General features: G+C 40.5%; 1 protein-coding gene across 3 annotated transcripts; it reads right to left on the bottom strand.

The window, feature by feature from the left end:
* Positions 1-22,557, bottom strand: gyg1b (glycogenin 1b). Of its 3 annotated transcripts, none has more exons than XM_017467204.2 (7): positions 22,474-22,557; positions 18,643-18,778; positions 10,621-10,795; positions 9,364-9,526; positions 3,251-3,377; positions 2,039-2,252; positions 1-913 (listed from the first exon to the last, which is right to left on the bottom strand). In XM_017467204.2, exons 1-7 carry the CDS (start codon positions 22,478-22,480, stop codon positions 767-769), a joined length of 969 nt encoding a protein of 322 aa, XP_017322693.1. In that variant the 5' UTR covers positions 22,481-22,557; the 3' UTR covers positions 1-766.
* Positions 22,558-24,762: the final 2,205 nt, after the last annotated feature.

Here is a 24,762-nt window from a genome sequence, read left to right on the forward strand (position 1 = left end):
TTTAACAATCTCAATGTTTATTGTGCAGATGAAAATGTAAGACACTTGCACTGAGAGAGAAGACAGCAGCAACAGGTGAGGTGAAGAGCATCCACCTCACACTATGTGGACACGGACTAATGCAGACATTCACTATGCGCAGAACTATAGACTTAAGTGCATGAAAGCTCAGATTTTACTGTGATCAACCGTAAACACTGGGCGAAACCAAGGCAACAGTTTGTGACCAAGCCCAAAAAAAACAAAACAAAAAAAAAATAAAAATAACCTAAGTTCAAGTCTAAGTGCTTTCTACTTAAAGTGCTTGAACAGATGTCACTACTGAGCTATGACGAGAGCGAGTCATGTGATGGGCGTCGTACTTAAAGACTTCTCATTGGTGTGTGCGCATGCGTGTGAGAATTAAAAACAACGCCGTCTCGGAAATCGGTGCCATTAAAGCGTCACCTCCTCGGTGTAAACAGCGGCATTCAGCTCCACTTATAAACATGACTACCTGGAATATAAAGAAAAGTTTATCTAGGGTTTTTTTTTTTTTTTGGTGAAGAGCATGAAGTCAAAAATGAATACCAGTTCTAGAGTGTACAAAAGTTTTAAGAAAGAAAAAATGGTGTCGAGGTTGGCACGCTGCAGTGACAGTTCTGCATAGCTGAAGGAAAACCAGTCAGGGTGACACTGTAGCCATGGGCTCTACTCACGTTTCAAAACCATCACTCCAAAACTGTAAAGAACCCTGTTACAATGTCGGTCCCCCACCCCCTCTTCTTTATTTAAGGAAAGCAGCAAGCTTTTTCTCGATGTTCTCAAAAGAGTCCATTCCCATGTAGTCGGCTTGGCCCTGTTCCCAGCGCTGTTTACGCTCGGCTGAGGAGAGAGGAGGCGGGCCGGGCAGGGCCTGAGGCTGAAACTCCTCCTGCTAGGACAGAATGAGTAATGAAGTGTGAAAACATGCTCATGTGCACAGATACAAAAACCCCATACATAACACATGCATCCATTTCTATTTGACATGTGCATGAGTTCTTGCGGTCCCAAATTTGGAAAAAAGTAAACAAATAAATAAAAAGTACGGGATCTCTTTTTTTTTTGGAAAATCTGCAGTAATTTGAAAAACTGCACACTTCTCCGAATATCGTGGAGTCATTTGTGATCGAAAACACACCCAACACACTGGAAAGTCTGATTTGACAGTCACACCATTTTCAAAACATTAATATTTGCATTTAATTTTATAGATAGCCTATAACAAAATGTGTTATCCCTTACATTATAGCAGCTATAAACAGTCATTCCTTCACTTTCTCTTACGACAAAAGATCGTCATGTTACTGAGAAACTGCATCATCAAGTTATAAGCCACCGATACTGGAGACTCCTTCCACAAGATAAAATACTGTAAATGTCTCGTTCCAGAAAAATTCACCAGATCAACATTCATAAGGTTTGTTTTCCTAAATAACGTATTTAAAATCCATCGATTATTAATCATTGTTCATGTGGAGCATCTGCCAGACAAGTCTGTGTAAGGTGTTACTATAGAAACGACAAGGGCTTATTAATATACAGTAAACCCAGCACTGCATACATACTGCCTTTCGAGGGAAGTGTAATCCAGACATGTTAAACTGCTAGCTATAAGCATTCTGTAAGAAGAAAATTACAATATATTCACTTCATAACTTCAGTGTGAAACTCAAACTTCACATATGAAGCATGTTTTGGTTCATCATATGCAGCTGGTGGGGGAACTGTATACGTTTTTGGGCCAAATTTAGCACTATGTTTCTAGTTTTCTAAGAAGTAAACCTTTCTTTCTATCAATTGTTGGAAATCTGCAGACTTGCATTATCGTGAGAGCAGTGTTCTGCATAATTTATGCCTTTACGTTTAGTGGTCTCTCTTTACGAAAATGTACAACACAGTGCTTGCCCTGTTCGGTCATGAAAATGCCAATGCTCAGTCAGAAAACGTATTTTTGTGAAGCCCCAGTGGATCAGCCATGTCATCCAGCTAGTGATTGCTGGCGTTTAAAGCTCACCTGAACACTGAACTCGAAAGGCTCTTCACCGTGTTCTTGGTGCTTCAGGGGAAGCACACAGCTGCTGTAAAGACTCCACCACTCCAGGAGATAGCCAGGGTGCGTCGAGGCCTCCTGCACGTTCCCCCGTACTCTCCTCTGATTAGTGTCGTAGGTGTAGCTCCACGGCTTCGTCTTACCAAGGAAGTGCACCACCTTGGCGTTTGCGCCATACCTGAGGAATGCATATAGATAACGCTGTAGAGTTTAACTAGATCCTGACTACTGAGATACTAAGAGATGTACAGTATGAAGGAACACTATACATTCATGCGAATGAACATGTTTTTTGTTCGTTCCTCCTGCCAGCCAGCTTCAGATCAAACCACTCGCGTATGCGGAAGTAAAAACCTCTCAATTGTATGATTGTTGCATTCCTTTGGATCACAATCCCAAAGGAGGAGGAGATCTCTAGTCTCAACCAGATGCCCTGTGAACCTTTCTGGCATGCCTAAAAATCCATATTCGAGTACATCCCCAAGACACTCCATGTGAATGAAGTAGGCAGCTTGTACTGGACATGTTCTCGAGTGGTGAATCCGATATTCAATATCGAGCCATAACACGAGCATAGTAACAACCAAACAGTTTACCGAGCCACAAAATCACCAGCCAACCAACACTTGAACATTCCTTTGCTAAAGCTTTAATCAGTTTGCCAGGCTGAGATCAGTTACTTTTAAAACACTAGGACAAAAATTCCCCCCAGTCCAAATCCATGGCATTAGGAATACAATACCCGGACCAGTCACGGAGTAAAACCAGACCGTCTGTAATTTGATTGGCTGCAAGTGGGTACATGTTTCCATCAGAGACAAGGTGATGGACTTTTAAATAGAAATTAGACCAAGCCCTTGATCTCTAGTTGTTAAAAGGGGTGTCCCACTTCCTCAAGCCCACACAGCTGCGGTTCTTTAATCAGCAACACCATTTTCAGCTGGTGGAGTCAGTCCTACACCATGGACATTTAATCTCTCCATCCCGTCGTCTGACAGAGCACGTGGCTCTACCTGAAACCTGATGATCCTGCCAGGATGTCGTCACAGGGTAGCGTTCATGTGACCCGTATTTCTTGTAACTCTGCACTCCGAGCTGGTCACGCTGATCCTCAAACTCGACAGAAACAAAGTCATATACTGTAGCGTTATAAATAATCCAGGACGTGGTACTTACTGTTTAAAGGCAGGAAGGTAAGTGTAGATTGCTATGCTGCTCATATTGTAGATAAACGGGAGGTGTTTTCTGATGTCCGCTGTGGCCCAGTCACTGAAGTACCCATTGAGAACTCCCTGATCTCCACCTGCAGAGCAGATAAGAGCACAGCTAGCAACCCGTCCTTTTCACACAGCCCTGGAATTCAAATTGTGCCGAGCGTTTAAAGAAAAGTTAATGAAGTAACGGGGGGGGGGGTTGGAATGATAGAGATGACAGGCAGCTCTGATATCAGGGGGCCAAAAATTCCATTTCAATGAAAGCTCGCTCCAACGACACGTCTGGTGTTTGCCAGGCCACTGAAACATAATTCACTACAGAGACAGTGTAGTGCAAATACAGGAACAGGAATAAACATGTATAACGGTTATTAGAACATTTAAAAAAAAAAAAAAAAACCTGGCAACGTTGGCGTAAAGCCTGACGGCGAGGCTCGGTGCTCCCAATCTTTACAAATGCAGACAGGATCTGGAATTTCTACAAGTCGGACATACAGCTACAACACTCCAACACCCAGACGTAGCTTTTTAAAGAAACGCGACCAAGAAAGATGGATTGTGAATGGCTAGATCAATACAGGCCAGTAATGATAGTGGGAATGTTTTCCTGGCATATGTACTCAAATCCCTGCTGACTTCATCCCTTCATGGCTACGGTTTATCCTCACTGACGCACACTTCCAGCATGCCAATGCATCACATCACAAAAGCATGAAGTGCTGTAATGGTCCTGGAATTATTTGGCGATCTGGGTTTACTGCTTTAGTGAACCGAGTCCATGGTTACAACCAAATCACATCTTTGAGGTTAGGTGAACAATGTTTGAAGCTACACTGCAATTGTAGAACACACGGGACTCGTAAGATGTACTGAAAACTAGGAAACTGTTGATGGTAGATTAAAAATAAATAAAAAGATATTTACCCCCCACAACTAAGCCAACAGGCACAATTGTTTTGCCCTCAAATTAGCTTTTACCAACACGTGTCCACATCAGCAGTTTCCTCTGGTTACTGCTACTCACCAAAATCCCATTGTTTCTAGTCAAGGTCATGCTCTCAAATCACTCATTCACTCAGTATAGTTTCTGTGCATCACCAGAGCTCAGGTCAGAGAAACTCAGGCATGTACAGTGATGAAGAATAAAAACTGGTGAACAAGTGCATGCGCACACAGCTGAACATACATTGAACAAGTTGCTGAAATCCCTTTAAGAATGAACACATTTGGCAAATGACAAGAGGGAAAACTAGCAACGTTACAGTCACAAAATTAGAGCCTTGCCGTCACAGCAACTGACGTTGGGAGTTAAATTATCAGAGACGTTGCTTCGATCTGGGATATCTAAACATAAAATCGCATGTTAGAGGGTAAAAACACAATCGTATCAATTTAGCGCAAGATGCATTATAATGATTACTGTACTTTAGCAAAATGTCTCCATGTTCTTGCCTCAAGTCACTTCTTAAGGAAAGGACTCAAAACCGAGCAACGCTTTGGTGATCAATTATGCTTTCCTATTGTGATTATGAAGACCAACATCTAGACTTATGACTCGTTTAAACAAACTACACCTTTCATTTTAACTTCATCGCAATAAATATTCAGTTACTATTCTTTTCCCCCTCTTAAAACATTGTATTAGCAACACTGTCCTTAATACCGACCCCACATTAACTCACAGACACGACCTACTGATTCCATTTTAAAATAGTCACATACATTTAGACTGGCTCGCTGCACATGTGCTATATAGGGAATAGTATGACATACTGTACAGGTCAGACAGCTGTACATTAGGTCACAACCTTGTGTAGGCTACAAAAGGAGTGTAAAAGGTTCAAGTGTCAACAGCTTGTGCGGTAAAAAATATTGCACAAGAGTAAAGAAATACTGAAAGTCTAAAGTGTAAAACTGACAACTACTAAAGGCCAGTAAGAATACTGCAAATAAGATGAGACTATTCTGTACTAGCATTAATTATTTGCTTTTTAGTGTAAGGTTTTTAGTCCTACTTGAGGCTATGCCCCAAAAACATCCAGGCCCACAACTCCTGTTTCCAAATAAAATTTTATTTATTTATTTATTTATTTATTTATTTTATATAAAGTCAGCCCTGCCAAACCAGGGGGCCTATAGTCCAACATTGACAACTACTGGAGGCTAGTCAGTATACAGCAAACAACAGACTGGCTATTCTCTACTATACACAAACCCTCCAGACATCCAACCCCCGCCCCCCCAAAAAAAAAAAAAAAAAAACACAAGGCCCGACAACACCATGCACTAATTTTTTTTGAACCTCCAGACCTAAAAACCTACAGGCTCAAAATATTCATGCCAGCAAATTGGGCATACAAAGTCTGCTACCAACCCCCCCACCACATGTCTAAAAGCCTTCGCAACCCCAAAACCTACAGACCTCTAAAACCAGCAGTCCATCAAAATCTTCTTTTAAACACCACCTCTAAAAAACCTCCAGCCTGCCCTCAAACACCCACAATCAATAAAAAGATCAGTACTGCTATGTTCTGCAGCAGGAGTCAACAGCTTCAACAAGGAGGCCATGTTGACTATTCATATTCAACAAACCTCTTGTATGAACCACTCACTCAAGGCTTCAACTGTAAGAAGGTGAGCCTTTTCCAGAGGTCATACCACTAGCACTCAAGAGGAATGCCCATGTACAACAGCTATATCTGTGTATGTTTGCTCTACTTAAGCTAATCATTCACTCAGTGAAGTGTACCCTGCAGTTTAAAATAGGCACGCTATCAGCAGATTTACACGGCTCAGAAAATCCCCTCTGGATCCCAGAGGCCTTAAAATGTTGCACTAGTTTCAGTCTTCATTTTGAGAGGATGAACAGGGCTCTGGAAGAATATACCGTGCCAACTGCTGCTTTAGTCTGGCAAAGGATGAGAGCAAGAGCTTGTGTCCACACGCAAATGGAGGGAATAAATAAATAAATAAATAAATAAATAAATAAATAAATAAATAAATAAATAAATAAGATCCCCTCCAGTTCACATTTACATGGATTTAACTGGTATTTCTACCCTGTATTAGATAATTCCTCATACCCAAGCCAACAGGACACCTACACATCTCTCCTAAAATCTTTAAAATGCACACCTGCTTTGTTTTTGGGGATTCTTAAGCAACAGATCCATTACACCTAGAATAATCCAGTTGAATTTTATACCCACTTCCATAGGATATTGTACAATTCCTATCAACCAAGCTATAAGCTTCATGCTGTACACCAAGTAAAAGGCAAAAATAGGAAGTGTTAAACGTTTAAAGTGGACATCTTGCATTCCACAGACCAATCCTACTAAAAACACCGTTACAATAGTTCACGTGCCTTCAGACTGTTTGGGAACGGGATATTACCAGATGCTTCAAAAGTCCTCCAGCAAACAAAGCTCTTCTGCAACAGCAACATGAAAATAGTCATTAAAACATGCAGAGTTCGTGCCAATTGTTAACAGGATCCAGTCTCGACAAGGCATTTCTTCTCCAGTTTGTCATTCAGCAAACTAATGAGGCTTTTTGTGAATCCATTCAAACTTCCAGAGATAGAAGGAACCCATGTGTAATCACACCAAATTAAACCAACCTTAAGTACATGCCAGTATAAATCAAGCCATCTTCTACACTTCTGATCAGAAACTTGTCAAAAGCAAGCATGTACCAAAAAAAACCCATTACATTTCTGCTATGCCTACTTTCAAGTAGTTTAGTCTAGTCACTGGGTACCACATTTAGGTACACATGCAGGGTGCCATTTTTGCTTGCAATAAGGTAGAGTGAAGAAATTTGGATGTCTTGAGAATAAAAGTGATGGAGAATCTAGAACTACACCAATCATAATGTCACGTCGAGTCATATGGTCCTATTTCACCTGAGAAACCTTGCATTCTTTCATAAACGTTAGCTCGGACTACCGCGAGGTGTTGCCGGCTGCCCGTTTTATTCAAGCTACGCCGACTGTAACCAAGGTGAAACTTAAGAGGCAAATTCCTGCTGATGCAGTTAAAAGCTCTGAACGGTTAAGCTCCCATCTTGCTGACCTCCAGAAGCAGTACAGCCCATCACTAGAACTTCACTAAGCTGAGGCAGGCCTGAGAAGCTCAAATCCAGATTTGAATAAAATGGCATGAAAAGGATTTTTGTCTGCACATGGCCCCTGTGCCAAACTCCCTGTGAGGAGTATGAACACTCGAGCGTGTCATGGACACACAAAACAAAAAAGGCTGTAACACCCACAGAGTGAGAAAAACAACTTCACACATTTATTTAACATAAAACATGACCGTGAAATTACACCTGTCAGCATTAGAAAGCACAAACGCATCAGGCCGCCAAGCGTAAAAGTTGTCTATCGGAGAGATTTCTGCTTGAACAGATGGCAGGAATGTAGAACACAGTTTGAGAAACCAGTCCATGGGGAGAATGGATCCATTCAGAACCGCCACACCCAGGCCGATAATAGATCTGGAGGGAAAAGATGGCCACGGGCCAAGACTGGACATGGGCACTGCAAAGCTGGGCAGAAGAGACTTGATTACACATAGGGAAAAACATATAAACACCACCATCATATACTTGTGAAGCCATGTTCATGTCTCACTCTTCAGGTGTTTCCAGGACATTTTGTACAACTGAATAATAATAATAATAATAATAATAATAATAATAATAATAATAATAATAATAATAATAATAATAATAGCAGCAGCAGCAACTCACAATTCCCTTTCACATCCTTGTTTGTTTTTTTGGCCATTTAGGCTATGTAGATCCGACCCATTACTGAGTAAAAAACAAACTCGATTGGTTGAAAGGTTTTGTTGGCACACAAGTGTAGAATAGTAACTTAGAACAACAAAAGGATAAATCTACCAAACCTCATGCCAAATATGCACAAACACACCCACCTTCCACCAAATATTTGACCACAAGTGACCGGCGAAGTTCAACCAGAGAGTCAAATTAAATTTTTTAAAATCCTGAACCTAACAAATTCTAGCCTCTTCCACAGATCTCTTCTAAAGATATTACCTCACAATGTCTGTTTACATGCACAACAAATTCCACTAAAAAAGGTCTATATTCGGGTTGTAGCCATACCCCGAATACCATGTTTATATGCGTACAGGTGTCGGAATATTCCCTGTATACATGGTTGTAGATATGCTGATCCACACGTGCACTTTTCCCTTTCCTGCGAGATTCAAGATGCTGCCGTTGCTACCCAGAATTCCTTGCGGACTGAGCTTGTGCATATACACCTCCTTTCAATTGATTTTCTGAATAAAAGGTGCTTACATGCAACAAATTTCTAATTAAAAATGGGCATATTTCAGGGGCGGGAATCAGAACACTGTCTTAATCTGAATCAGCAATCCAACTGCGGGATTTACATGACCAAATACTTATTCGAATATTTCCATTAATTTGAGATTAATATTGGAATATCTCAACATGCATGCATGTAAACATGGTCACTGTAGCAAAATAAAGAATAGAAATACATTCATGTGCATTTACTCTGATCAGAATCCAGGAAGAAACGATGGGAAAACATGCATCATTAAATCTTAACAGTATTTCTAAGACACAGTCACTTGCTCACTTTCAGGTGTCTTCCATGACTGGAAACCTGGAACCTTCCAGGAACTCTGGAAACCTCCCCCTCCCCTCTGAATCAATAGTGTGAATGCAAACTACCACCCAGAATTTTTATGAACATGTCTACATCTGACCGCAAACATTTTAATATTCTAGACAACCCCAACCTGGGTTCCTACAGCTTTAGGACTGGAATCAAATCTTAAGTAGGTTAACCTCGCTCAGCCCTCAGAGTAATAAAGCACATAAAAGCAAGATAAACTGTGGCTCTCCAGAGCTCATGTTCTAACCCATATTTACAACCCACAAAGAGCGAGTTCATTCCTGAGCAAACCAGCTTATGGTAAATACAGGGAGATGTAATGGATCAAACTTTAAACCCAAGCTTTTCTTCCCATCACACACACAAAAAAAAAGAAAAAGAAGATAGTTACTCACCGTCGAAACTGCCGTGCTCTGTACAGTACTCGAGGAGTTTGCCGTAGGTCTCGTTGGAGGGGCGGAAGACGAACACCCCGGAGTTGAAGCAGTCGGGCCATCCGGGATCTGGAGCTGCTGAGAACTCCTCTCTGTCAAACAGCTCATCAATGTTCGCTACCACCTAAACACAACACATTACACCGTAACTACAAACACTGGTGGATAAAGAGCAGTTTTTTTTTTGTTGTTTTTTTTAATAGCACAATCATCTCTTACACAGAGCTTTCCAATTCCATTACCTTTAATAGTCAAAGACGTTAATGTTCGGATAAGAACAATTTTATTCAACCTATGTAATGAGCACATGAAGAAAATTAAGTGGTAGAGATACCACACTTTCTTTACCCGATACGGATCATGAAACCGAGTGATCAGCCGATATCAAAATCCTTCAGAGTGTTTATTTTACAAGAAAATAAATACATTTTAATTTCCCAATGCCGATCTTTATTTGTTCCAGAATTTGAATCAAATCCATTCATACTGCTCACCATACACTGTAATTGGACAATTATATATTCAGAGCCACAAACACTGGGGCTGTGTCCCAAGGAGCATGCTACTGGAAGCAATATTTTTTTTTTCGGTACAGCTCTGGTATCACTACTATTTAGGCATACTACTTAGTGCACATTCCTCACTTTGGGACAGTCTTTATCTCAGGGTGGAATGACTCAGGACAGAGAACCCTCAAACATGGTCCTCCACAAAGCTTGCAAAAAACATGTCCCAGATAGAGCAAAATTTGTGATAGATAGATAAATAGATAGATAGATAGAAAAATAATAATCCACCCACCAACTGAATGAAGTTTTATGGTAAAGTATTTTCATGGTCTTTTTTTACTCGTTATATTTAGATCTAAAAATCTGCCATCTTGCATCATGATAAAGGCAGCAGACTGAATTCTGACTCACGGCATACGTGCGCTACATAAAGTCTAATGAACAAAGAAAAGGATCCATTTTGAAAAGCATTGTAAATATGAGCAGTCAAATAAACTGCATATGAGGATGTCACTCAAGATTGGCATGACTACAGAGCATTTATTCTAACGCTTCTACCCCCCTAATGATTAAACTCCCGACTAACTGCACTCTCTGCTGCTCCTGGCTGGAGGATGTACAGCGTTCCACACAAACCATACTAATCTCATGCAACGCCAGAACCCCGAACCGCTCTGCTCAGACGGCCACGCCTCGATCCGACTCTCACCATCGTGTCTGCGTCCATAAACACACATTTGGAGTAGTGTGTGAGCGTCCAGCAGTGGAGCTTAGTGAAGGTCACTCCCAGGTCTGGTCTCTGCATCATGACCAAGTGCGCGGTGTCCCCACTGTCCAACACGTCCACCAGCCTGACCTCATCATACAGCGTCTGAAGCACTGCCCTGAACAGGATGAGAAACTCTGGTCAACTCCTCACTGGTATCTTTCCCTTGCTCCTTGGTTAGGAAAACCTAATCATCATCATCATCATCATCATCATCATCATCATCATCATCGTGTGCATTGTTAAAGTACTCTTCACCTTTAAGTTAAGGTCACAGACCGACTGTATTACCAGAACCATGTACTAGGTTTGTGTGAAATTGATCTCTCCTTGCTCATGAGTTAAATATAAATATTGTGATAAATGATCTAAACATCCAGAACTGAAATACAGTAAAAATGAGCATTCCCACCATTTCAGGTGAAAGGAGAACATAAATGATCCTACAGCAATACAGTCAACAGTTTTTTATATATATAAAAAAAAAAAAAATTATATATATATATATATATATATAAAAAAAAAAAAAAAGCACATTAACACTTTTACAAAAAGGATATATTGTAGTAGCAAGCAGTCAAGCTAACCATTTAATTACTTTATAATTAGCATCACTATTACTCTTATAGACAAACTAAAAACCAGTGGAAAATCCTATTGGATTTTTGTAGAGGGAACACGAGTGATGCGAACTTCTGAGTTGGCCTACAAAAAAAAAAAAAAAAAAAATCATGTCATCCCTGCAGCACTCTATAGTCTAATGTCAACCAAGGTGAACATACACCCATAGATTTTATTTCACATTAAATGAACTGAACACATTCTGCATTTACTATGACCGTAAGTGAGGAAGCCTGCATGTATTCGAGAGCACACGAGATGATTCAAAAGATTCATATGTTGACTGGCTCGTCTCCCATTTTACTGGCATACTCTTATGCACAAATGAGTAAAGGCTGGCAGGTGTGGTAATACAATACCACACTTAGTAGTGCCTACTCAGCGTGGCTCAAGGTCCCTTTCCAGAACCTTCACACCAACTGTTCCTCAAAAGGTGGAATGAACTTCCAACCTCAATCGAGACAGCAGAATCAGTCACCATCTTCAGAAAACAGCTAAAGACCCACCTCTTCCGTGAGCACCTAACTAACCCCTTAAAATAAATAAATAAATAAAATAAATAAATAAATAAATTTCATATTCTTAACCTCCACACACACGCACCTTACTCTAGTACTTACACCTCGACTCTGCACACTTTTCTTCTAGAACTCAATTAAAAGATCTTGTATGGTAGCACTACTTGTATAGTTCTCTGCTCGATATCGCTTTGCTTGTATTTCCTCATTGGTAAGTCGCTCTAGATAAAAGCGTCTGCTAAAAGAGTAAATGTAATACAGAGACCACTAGACATCGTAGAAGTGTAATACTGAATAGGGACGAGAATAATCGCCGTCACAAGCCTGTTACGCACTCCAGAACTGCTCACAAACTTAATATGCATGTGAAATGGCTCGTAAATCATGATTTGATTGCGCATGTTGACTATGAACAACTCTCCCACACACACACACTGATATGTCCAAATGTTCACCCACTCTCCACTGCACACTTCCTGTATGTTAAACCGTGTCATGGATCATGCGTCATCACAATCTGTACATGTTGGGAGGTAAGATAGGGGATGTTGGAAAAGGAACAAGTGCACGTACATCTGCCTCCCAGCTTGAACACATTCAGCTTCGGAAGGAGAACATGCAGGAAGCTGCACAACCACAACCCATAGTCAACATTTCACTTGCTGCTACTCTAGTGTGATGTCTGTAGTTTGTTTTATGGGGACACAAATGGGTTCTAGAGAGAGCTGCACATTGGACAAGTACAAGAAGGATCAAAACCATCACAGTTTTCCTGGAAATAACGAACAATGACAATCAGCAGATACATGCTGGCTTGTGTGTCTACAGCACCAAGAGATTTGTCCAAGCAGCTTTAAAAACATCCATTGTGATTTCATGGGGACTTTCGGTGCTGGTCACACAAGTTATTACTTTTTAATAAGTTATAAAGGGTATGCTCTAGACTTAACATCCAAATGTTATAAACTTCTAAAATCTGGACACTGCAGAAAAAGCCATTTAGATTCAGAATACATATGTAATATCTTTGAAGGGGAACGTTCTACCAATTCACACTACACAGGTGTGTAATTTTTGGCATTACCTTGGTGTCTCGGCCCAAACTGCCAACCAAACCGGTAGAGCCAACCTTCTGTTGTTCATTCCAGCACTCTAGCTCACAATCCGCTCATCCTCAAGGTCCTTTCCACACCCATAGATATTTTCCCATAAATAAAAAACACATTTAGTAAACAAAAAGAAAGGCAGGATACCAAGAAGAAATTCAGCTACCGAGAAACAGTAAGTCGATGCAATAAAATAAGAATTACAGCTCATACCTACAATATACAAGGAAATGCAATACATCAATACTAACAGTCCCATTTCTCTTGACCTTAATATTGAAAGGATCATAGCCCAGATCAAATCAGAAACATTTGGGTTTCTGCTTCTAGCTTGAAAAGCGCTACACCTTGTTCCCTTTTACTGACACCTGTGCTGAAGGGTGAAGTTAGGATACTCCAACAGTTAGACTTACAAATTCTTACAAAAACACAGGAAAAAACAGTAAATATTTCAAACATTGGAGGGGGGGGGGGGGGGGGGGGGGACAAAACAAAACAAAAAAATAAACACCCCACACAACCCACTTAGTTCCTCCATTCAAACATTTTTTCAGTTGTAAAGAAAGTCAGCAAAAAGAGAACAGCTTTTTTTTTTTAAAAAAGCAAATACCACAATATTCTGAAGAGCACGCAATTTATCAAATACAGCAGATTTGGGCCAAGATGAGTCATGTGACATCACAACACACATTCAGCCAAAGCCCTCTTTGATTCACGTGTCGAACATTCATTGCGAAATCAGTGCGAAAAACTGCAAAACAATCACAATTCAAGTAGTTTACCACAAAAAACAAACTCAAATTGCGAATTTTGGAACGCAAATTCAGTGGACATAGCAAAAAATAAAAATAAAATAATTCATGAATATCACTTTATAAAATAATCTAAGCTCATCAGATGAAGGTGAAAAGGACAAAAGGGACAGCAACTTTACCAGAAGCACCTTTAAACGGGAACGGACAAGTCACGTGAGAGCCAGCCAGCCAATGGGGAGTAAAGAGCATAGCACCTTCAGGATCCATTTTCGCTAGCGGCACAAAAATAAGCCAAAGCATTTGGATAAATCGTGTCCAAAGTGTCGCTTACAGGATATTAATTTCTTGTTTATAGAGCCGTTGTGTAAAAGCAATATTGAACTTGTAATTGTGCGGTTATGCTGAATATTAGCACAGCTGTGAAGGTGTAGGCATGACGCCATAGCCTGAGTGTCACAGCTGATCACAGCGGTGCCAACTGTCAGTTTAACCACCCAACTGCGAGTGCAATAATGCTTAAATACAGCACTGAAGCATAACCTCAATATGCCAATAAATTGAGAGGAGAGAAAAAAAAAAAAAAAAAAAAAAAAAAAAAAAAAAAAAAACACGTCCATTGATAGACCAAATTTTCCACCACAGCCATACCTCGTTTTTTTTTTTTTTAAATCCTTTAAAATCACATGATCGAGCCAAACAGCTCGTCCAAAAATTACTTGCGTAAGAAACTAGGACAGTCCATGCGGGATTTGAGTTTCGAGATTGTTGCGGCCAAAAATGCTCGATTTGGCAGTGGCCTTGTTATTTGTGCGTGTTGGTGCTTTGTACTCGAGTTGTCTTTCGTGATGGTGAACGTTGGCAAATGAGACCTTTTAGCTGTATTTGTGTTTGACGCACGTGAATCGAGGAGGGCTTCGGCCGAGTGAGCGCTGTGACGTCACAAGATGCGTCTTGTTCCAAATCCGCGGTAAATTTTGCGTTAATTTCTGTGATCGCAAAATCCCAGAGGGACTGACGAGAAGACTACACAACAGCTACAGTATTTAACCAAAGCGTTGTTCCCACAGTGCATTAGTGAAGAATCCGAGGTTTAGCCAGGGATTCTAGAGAACGTTTCCTACGCTACACTTGAACATTCCCACCTTCCCAAATATTAATAAAAGCTAGTTCTTGTCCTCAAGAATCCCCTTCAAGTCATCTCTAGCTTATTGATAGGAAAAATCAAACGAGCTAGCCATGCTAAGTAAATCCACTATGCAAAAAATCACACTAATGAATGCTCGTTAATCCTCAGATCATGTTCTCAAAGCTTAAGATGATCAGTTTATAGACATCCAGATGAATGTTCTAGTTTAGCTGCAGTTAAATGCGGATTAAGTCATTAAATACAGATTAGTTGTGTGAAACAAAGCCAAGTTGGATAAAAGGTAGATGTGTTAACATCAGCAAACCCCCACATTGCAACAGCCTTCTTTGTTCCTGTCAAACCCAACAGCGGTAAACCATAATTCACCAAGAGAACCGAGAGGAAGTGATTATGAAAGTTACACAGGAATCAGCTCAGCAACATAAAAAGCAGAAAACCTTATTTAAAAAAAAAAAATAATAAAAAAAAAAAAAAAAAAAAAAAAAAAAAAAACCCAAACCAACATCTCAACACAGGTGATAAAAGCTGCCAATTAACAAAATCCTGACTCAGCATTGTAGCAGACCCGGCTCTCAGGACAGAGTACCATTGCAGACTAAAAGGCGACACTGGACACTCACCAGAACTGGCTCTCACATGCACTAATGTTGGCCCGGTGTCAATGCTCTTTTTAAATCACACCCTCCCTTGAGGGACTCCCTGACGCCAAAGGCAAGTAGACCTCTCAAGAGTGGTTTTATAACTCTAACTCTACTAGCTCAAGTGAATTTGGATAGATAGCCACTTACAGGGGCGAGGGAACGAGTCAAGGGAGGCATGGACTTTAAGAGCATAACTTGCCATTAAATCATCGCAACCCGGTGCATATTCATTTAAAAAAAAAAAAAAAAAAAAAAAAAAGCTGTTTGAGCAATAAAATTTCCATTTTAAAAACATACCATTAGATTTTCTACTTTCAAACTGGGCTTTATGCTCAAAACCACTCCATTTGTTTAGACTCGATGTACATTTGTTTACCAGTTAGAGTTAGTACCGAGTAACTAGCGAGTACCGTGTCTTTAGCAATTGTGACAGGAACACTGACCCGAATTATTTCAGAGTAAGTGCGAATCACAAAGGAAAGAATAATTAAGCGTGAAACGAACATCATATGCGTACTACCAAGGGCAAGTGTGTGTCAGTTTTAAAAGCCACACCTCTGGGTTGAACAGCACCGAAGTGTTGAACAGCACCGAAACGGAGCACACACTGGCTCAAGTTACAAAAACGAGCATGAAATGCACTTCCTCACACACCCAGTTACTGAGAGATCATGAGTTCAAATCCCGGCGATGCCGCAGCCAGCTGTGGCCAGGAGTCCAATAAAGAAAAAACGGTCCATGCTCCCTGGGTGGGTAGGAAGGCATTACTCTCACCCCTGTCAGACAGTACGACACTAGCCAACCGTGTGGGCATCGGTGAGCTCATGTACATGGAACGGATGTACGGATTGTGCTCGAGTGAGTTACACTGCCCTGTGAGGCAGGATGATTAAATGCGGTTGGCTGGCTTCACATGGCACGGCAGAAGCGTGTTAGTCTTCACCCTGGTTTCTAGCGGTTGTATGATGGGGAGAACTAGCTAGAGGGTGGGAATTGCCAAGTGACCAAATTGGGATAAAACAGGGTTACAAAAACAAAACTAGAAAAAGGCACCAGAAGATCCTATAACTGCATTATCCTGTATGCAGAGATCTCAAAGGGGTACTGCATTGCTTCTCTTACAGGTAAAGTGACTAAATTACTGAGCAAACCCACATTTAATATCAAACCCCATGATCCAGACTTTACTTTTTTTTTGTAAAAAGCCTGTCAGTCATCACCATTAAGTGCAAAATTACAGGAAAGACTTGTCCTTATTGACAGACTAGACATGGACAAGCCTCAAGCTTTTGCAGGTTGAGGAGCTTTAGGGCTACTATATTTATTATTATTTTTAAAACTTAACATAAAAAGCATGATTCAAGTTTCTCCAAAGTGAATCAATTTTAGTTAACATTTTTCAGAACCTAAACCATCTGGGGGGGGGTATATGATAACCTAGTTGATTTCAGAGTCAGCTTCGGCACCAGGACTCATTGGATTAAGGAGGCCCAAAACCTAATATTTCATGTAAAGGCTTTAGCTCAGAAATTATAACTACTACTAAGCAGACAATCCCAAATATGGTCCAAAAGATGCAAGATGAGTGAAATGCAAAGTGGAACATTCCGGCACAGTAGCTTAAAAAAGTCGCACCTTGATAATCGTACTCGATTACATGCAATTTCCTGCCAATTGCTCAATACTAGCTTACACATTCAGTCTAGAAACACTGAAATCCGCAACCGACACCCAATTATACGCAATGTTATGTTAAGGTCTCCTATTGGACCTTACACTGCCTCAATGCGGTATGAGTATTTCTACACACCAGTGCAACATTTTGTTAATGCCATATACATAACACTGGCATGTACACACAGAGGAACCAAACACCTGAAGTTACACTTGCTTAAAACAAATCTACACGTGCAGTTAATGCATCTGGAACAGGTCAGTTGTATTTAATCTTAAATAAATAAAAATGTTTCTGCTACATCATTAGGAAAACATTCCTAGGAAATGTAGGTAGCAGAATTTGCACAATCAACTCACCCCAAAAAGTGGGTCGTAGCTATACAGTTGGAGGACGTCTATAATATGACGATAGATACCCACGTTTCCCCCCCCCAATTGTGTTACTAAACCAGGTTTCCACAAAGCCTGTTCTGCCTCAGGAATAATTAGATCATTGCTTCGTGAACTGTCAAGCAACCACCATGAATTATATAACAGTCTTACACACGTTTGTGGTTATATGGTTGGGTTTTCTGTGTCCTTTCACAGTTGTACTGTATGTGATGCAGCATTGGTCAACAGGCCACTGTGCATATAAAGATTTTAAAGAAGCTCTGGAGACATGACAGGAAGAAACCTGACCAAACCAACACTCTTCACATCGGGTCAACACCTGTACTTTTAGTCTCTTGAAGCATCATTGAATCACTAGCCATTTCGTAGTGAACAATACGTTGTATTTTACACAAGTGATCAACTGTGGGAAATATCTAGGGGACAAAAACAATTTCTTTTCAGATTCTGAGGCAGAATACACAGACAGTTTTTCTTTTTTTTGCTTTAAGTTAATTAGCCAGCCAATCTGACCTCATTTCTATTGGTTATTTTGGCATACATTTGTAAAATACTGTAAATAAGTCCCCACGAAGTCAAAATGGACATTTTGCGGCTTTCAGCATGAATGTTAGCCTTAAAGTTCTCTATAAGCTAGTGTGAGCCAAAACAATGACTACATTCGAATTTAGAAGATATATGCATTCAGAATGTAGTTTCTCTCGACCTCCAATACAGACCAACTATTTTGATGACATCATTCTGCTAGCTTCTTAACGGATTTTCTGTCCAATTAAATGCACTCTAGAATCTGAAGTTCCCCCACTCACAACAGTATAAAAACCAATTGCACCAACTGTCGAGTTCGGCTTAGCCGGGGCTGTGAGGTTAGGTAAACACTATTGGCCATTTACAAAGAGGGAGGAGCCACTCAATAGGTCCCACCCTGACTTCCTGTTACAGAGGAAATTACATCAAATGCTGCACATTTCAAGGCACATCACAGGGATTTTAAAGTGAGAATAACCATTGATTAACTGACCGCATTATTCTGCCTTTCACAAATATTTGGGAGGTGTGATGTCCATGTTCCAGCTTCTCATAATTCCCAGCTTTATTGATGCGTACCTGGACGGTTCTGACACGTGGCGTCCGATGAGCACCACCAGCTTCTTGGAGGTCTTATGGTTCCTCAGGGACTTCCCCAGCACCATTGCTCCTTTAGCATATTTATCGTTTGTGGCCAAGGTGACGAATGCCTGGTCTGCAAAGAGAGAGATGAATTGATTCCAACACAAAACTTTTAGAACAGAAGACTTTTTGTAAGGTCTCATTTTGGTTAACTGAATGTTGCAGCCTGCTGTAAAAATTAATGGTGCAAATGTTTTCCATGACTAAAGGCAGCCCAAATACGTCTGAAATGTGCCAGTTTTCCGTACGCAACATCAACACCACATGCTGAGAATTAAACAAGGCTCACTTGTATCTAATACAAAGCTACAAGTAACAGCTGTAAGAGAGAAAGTTGTATATAAAAAAAAGGTAGTACTCTTAAAATTTAAGTGTTATTGCTAAAACAATATATTAGACCATGTATGGGGGAAGAAACCATATGCATGGTTGAGAGTTTACCGAGCACTAGATACACAGGGAGCTCAAAATAAACTTCAACACTCCAGTACAGTTATAGTTAATAAGACAAACCCTGCAGCTTGTCATGTTTCTGAGAAACCACAAAGCTCAACGTTCATTATTATATTCCCATTGTCCATCTATACTCATTTACTAGTATATACAGTCCACTCATCATATATACGTTGTTAGGATTTGTGATCTTCGGGTTATGATTCTGAAGAGAGAAAGCGAAAATGCACAGCCTGTGCCCCCGCGCCACCACACACTTCCCACACCAAGGCCGTAGGAGAGCTGCTAAATGACACCAACAATCCAACTGGCAAGATCACAGATTTATTCAAAGAAAGGCAGAGTATTATCCATCATGCCTGACACAGACAATGGGTTAACTATTGATTGGCTAGGAAGAACAGCATTTTTGAAGAAGACAGGAAGCATCATTGTAAGAGAGGAACAACTCCATATATGGTATTCAGGCAGTCGTAGGAATGAGAGAAAATAGTATTCGGGATGACGTGGTCAGAGGCTTTATCCTGGTTGAAACTGATTATGTGCAGTGGTGGAAGTGTTCAAGGAACAAAGAGGAAAACTGAAGACTTAAAGATACAGCTTTGTTACAAAGCTGTTACAAAGCACCGACACTGGAGACTCCTTCCATAAATAAGAGTCAAGTTTCTAATCCATTTGTTATTAGTCAGATTATGTAGAGCACCCAAATTACAAGCCCCTGTGAAATCATCCACTACCATGGAAATGCTAACATTAATATTAACTTGCGAGTTGCTTTGCAGCCGGACCAGTCAGAGGTACGGTTATAGCAAATTAATCAATGCCCTCTGACCAATCGGAATCCAGAAGTCAATAGCGCTGTGGTATAAAAACAAGAAAAACCCATTGTGTACTACATTACTGTCAAAATGTGACCAGGACTCCACAACCCAAGGCAGGAGTTGTGTTAACTCCAGAAGGCTCTAAACTCTCTCAGCGTTGCCATGGTGTGTTGTGTGTCGTCTAGGCGACCATAGAAGTGACTTTCACTACAATAGACCAGTGTGAGTTTAGCACGGAGTAAAAACACCCCCCCCAAAAAAAAGCATGGTTTGAATTCACTGCTAGTGTGCCAGTTACACCGGATCCTCATCTGCAGTGTGACTAAGCAGAGAGATCACAAACTGGAGTATAACTGTGCAAAATTGATCTACTGTAAGGGTTTAACACCAGTCTGGGACAGTAAAGTTTCCCCCCTACTACAGAAAAAAAAAGCCAACCTCCATATTAAATTATGTGAGACTTCAGGTGCCTAATCTGGTTTATAGACCAAGTACAAAAAGTTTCATCTATACACAAATCTTTAGAGTGAAGTGATCTCACTCGGATTATAAATGCTGTGCTGTAATCCACTTAATAATCCACTCAACTGAAGAACAGATCAACAGATTAGTTAGGAATCTTCTAAAATCAGATTACCTTCACAGTCAGAACCTTCAGAACCTTGCACATGTGTGCAATGACCAGGGGAGGAAAAAGTACCAAAGCGTCAGCCAAGTAAAAGTAATATAACTTCCCTAAATAATACATACTGCAAAGGGGGGGGGGGGGGGGGGGGGGGGGCGCACACACACACACACAATCAAAACACATACTATAATATGTATATATTCTGCAGATTATTTTTTTCACTTAATTGGATGGGGGGCATCATCAACACACACTGAGGATATTACTGAAATGATCCATCAGTCTGAGGACAGCAGTGACATGGAGATGGTAGCATGTGGACGAGTGGACCGAGAGTGTTGCTGAGGATTTTAAACACTGTTCACTTAATAAAGGATGTACAGGGTACACGTTTCATCCACATTCAACAACTGTACATCGTAAAATAATTGTTCTGGGAAGGTCTGAAGTTTTCTACAACCACTGCTCTGAAAGTAGTTCAGGCTGAAAGACAGAAATCACAGGTTTATTCGACACGCTTGTTTTAGTACGTTATGGTTTCTATAGCAACGACTCATTCACAGGGATTTCTGTGGCAGATCTACATCGTCTAATTGTAAACTGATTAAAATATATTATTTACCGCAGAAAAGTCATCAATATGGTGAAGTTTACTTTGAGGAGACATTTATCTATCATTTATAGGAGTTTTCGGTGTGAAGTTTGAAACCAGAGCACGAGAATTACCTGCCTCTGCACTCCACCTCTACTAATAATGAAGCTGCGAGTGCAACGGCAACTACGTTACTATGGTTACAGTGGTTTATAGGCAGCGTGTTAATTCAGAACAGTGATTACACTGACTGGAACTAGCTGTGCATTATACAGTTGGAGTACACCTTCCAGCCAATCAGAAGAGAGTATACATATACAGACCCTGGTATAAGAGGAACACACTTGGGAAGGTGCTACACTGTCGTGGATTAGTTTCCTATAGCGGCACATCATGTTTTATTCTTTACTTAACAACATTCATTGCAAGTGGATATGAAGTTGAGAAAACCCTTGGGGCATAATGACTTCTGAGAAAGTGCCATCCCCCGCCCCCCTTCATAATAAGCAGCATTAGCATGTTAGACAAGTCGTGTGAGGGAGTGTAGATAAAATTATTTGCGTTGTTTATTCAGGGAAAATTGACTGAACATAAAAGCTCTTACAGCAATGCTGAAATTCTGAAAAAGGACATACCATATACAATAAACAAATAAAACAATATAAATGACTGACAGGACAGTCAGTAAACACAAACATGCATTCCGGACCGGAAGACACTTTTCCAAACGGGTTTTCTCACAGCCACGTAACACTTTCCCCCCCCCCCCGAGCTCAGCTTAAACTAAATGTCTTTAAAGACGTTCTTGATGTTTTCCAGCTTATCCGTGTCATTAATAAGAAAACAAAAATCGACAATTACACCTTTAAAACTTCGCGTAAACTCTACGTGCAAAATAACACGTACTACCCGCAAAACGTCACTTCCGGATCTAACACGCATACAACATGCCTTAAATTATACATACAAACATATAGCTCCAAGTACTATTTAAGTGCACTAGTGTGCAGTTTGGGACAGAACCAGGTGCAGGATAAACAGTTTCCGTTTCAGTGTGTACAGCAGGCCCAGCTCACCGGAAAACACCGAAATAACAACAAACCCATGGCACTAAGGATCACTTCTAACTGCAAACGAAATAGAGAGAGAGAGAACTCCCAGCATGAGCATGCACTTAAAGTGTGGTTTCCAGTCCACAGACATTGCAGCAGTAACCGGAAGAGGCATTGCTGCTACAGTGTGTCGTTGCTGCACACTTCCTCTCCTGCACCTACCTGCCATGTCTCTTCCTCCTCACTTATTAAAGCCACACTGCCGCCGAGCTCTGACCCTCAGCACGCGCTCACATGTACACACGCTACACAGGAGGAGACACTGAGCGCGCACAAGCGCATTTATACACCCGCACGCGCGCGCCCTGATACAACCCCTCCTGCTGTCACGTGACCGGCCCGGCTCCTTCCTCTCGCGCACGCCTGCTCTCTTTCTGTGTATTCGGTTGTTTATGCACCAAACTTACACGTTTTTACACTTTTCCAGCACGAAGTGTCGCGTTCTGCTCGGATGTAGCATCAGGTTAGGACAGGCACCGTGCACAAGGCTAATGCAGCTAACAAGTAATGGAGGCATATGACTACCAATTAGCATCATGTGGGGGAGAGGGGGGGGGGGGTATCATTACACACTCCACTGTGCTTGGGGACAGTTAGTAACACAATGTTTTATTTTAATTTAAATACACAGTCCTCTCTGAAACTATTGGAACTGCAAGGCTAGATCATTTGTGCTGTACACCAAAGGCATTTGGGTTTAAGATCAAAAGCTGGGAATGAAGCCAGAGTTTAGGATTTCAGCTTTTATTCTTTCAGTTGTTGTTTGTTTCTCCCTTCAGTCTCCTCTTCAGGAGGTGAAATGCTGATCAGTCGGGTTAAGGTCCGGTGATTGACTTGTCCAGTCTAAAACCTTCCACTTTTCCCCCTTGATGAAGTCCTTTATTGAGTCTGCAGTGTGTTTTGGATCGTTGTCTTGCTGCATGATGGAGTTCCTCCTGATTAATTCGGATGCACTTCTCTGTAAATTATCACACAAAACGTTCCTGTAAACTTCTGAATTCATTCTGCTGCTACCATCCTGAGTTCAATAAAAATTAGTGAGAATGTTCCAGAAGCAGCCATGGAAGCCCAAGCCATGACACTACCTCCACCATGTTTCACAGATGAGCTTGTATGTTTTAGATCATGAGCAGATCCTTTCTTTCTCCACACTTTGGCCTTTCCATCACTTTGGTAGAGGTTCATCTTGGCTCCTGAACTTTTGTGGATCATCTCTGTATTTCTTTGTGAATTCCGGTCTGGCTTTCTGATTCTTACTGATGATGAGTGGGTTGCATCTTGTGTTATGGTCTCAATATTTCTGCTCTCGAAGACTTTTTCGAACGGTGGATTGTGATACCTTCACCTCTGCCCTGTGGAGGTTGTTGGTGGTCACTGACTCTTGTTTTGGGGGTTTCCTTCACAGCTCTCACAATGTTTTGGTAATTAATTAAGGTAAGTATTAGAAAAACAATTTAACAACAACATTAATAATAATAATCACATGTTTTATTTATTTTTCTCCTTCCTCCATATTATTATTATTTATTTTTATTATAATAATTTATTATTATAACACATTTACTTTTGCAATTGTACTTGTATGATTTTATATAGTTTTAATTAAAATAATATTATGAATACAATCTAATAAAATTATACCTGTATAATGTATACATAATGCCTTTTTCCTCTTCTACTTTTTATTATTATTATTAGTAGTAGTAGTAAATTGTATTTTTAATATTCTACAAAATAAAACACTATGTACTGTAAATCACAACATTTAAAATGACAAAATAATTTGTATACGAATCAATTACTCAAATTAAAACAAACAAACAAACAATCAAATAAATACATAATAATATATACAGGAATTTTCACAGAATTGTTTTCACACATTCACCTGTTTCACTGTTACACATTACAAAATACATTTTTAACCCGTGTGAGCCTGAAAACCTCACCTGATTATCTGTCAGGAGTTGTATTTTTATTCCTATTTATTATAAATTCAGCTGTAAACATACGGGTATTTTTTTATATTATTGAGAACTCTTGGTTCTTTTAAAGATTAGTTTCAGAGGCGAGCTATGTTTTGGCTCCACCTTCTGGCCAGTTTGCTGTATTACAAGTCGAATTGTTCAGAGAAGGCATTGACCCACATTACAGTGGACCGTTATACAACAGTCTGCTGATTCTGTCTCTTTCTATCCTGCTGATGTTTGTGTATTTCACAGTGTGTTGCTCCAAAACACTTCCTGCTGCCTGACAGCTGTCTTAGCAGGCATCTTTAACAGACACACTGTTATAAGGAGAAGTGTGTGTGTGTGTGTGTGTGTGTGTGTGTGTGTGTGTGTGTGTGTGTGTGGAGTGTGTACGATGCTACTGTCACGTAGCCTGCAGCAGGCCCACAGAGCACAGAGCACACACACACACATACACACACACACACACACACACACACAC

This window comes from Ictalurus punctatus, chromosome 1, assembly GCF_001660625.3.
Source record: "Ictalurus punctatus breed USDA103 chromosome 1, Coco_2.0, whole genome shotgun sequence".
Taxonomy (NCBI): Eukaryota; Metazoa; Chordata; class Actinopteri; order Siluriformes; family Ictaluridae; genus Ictalurus; species Ictalurus punctatus.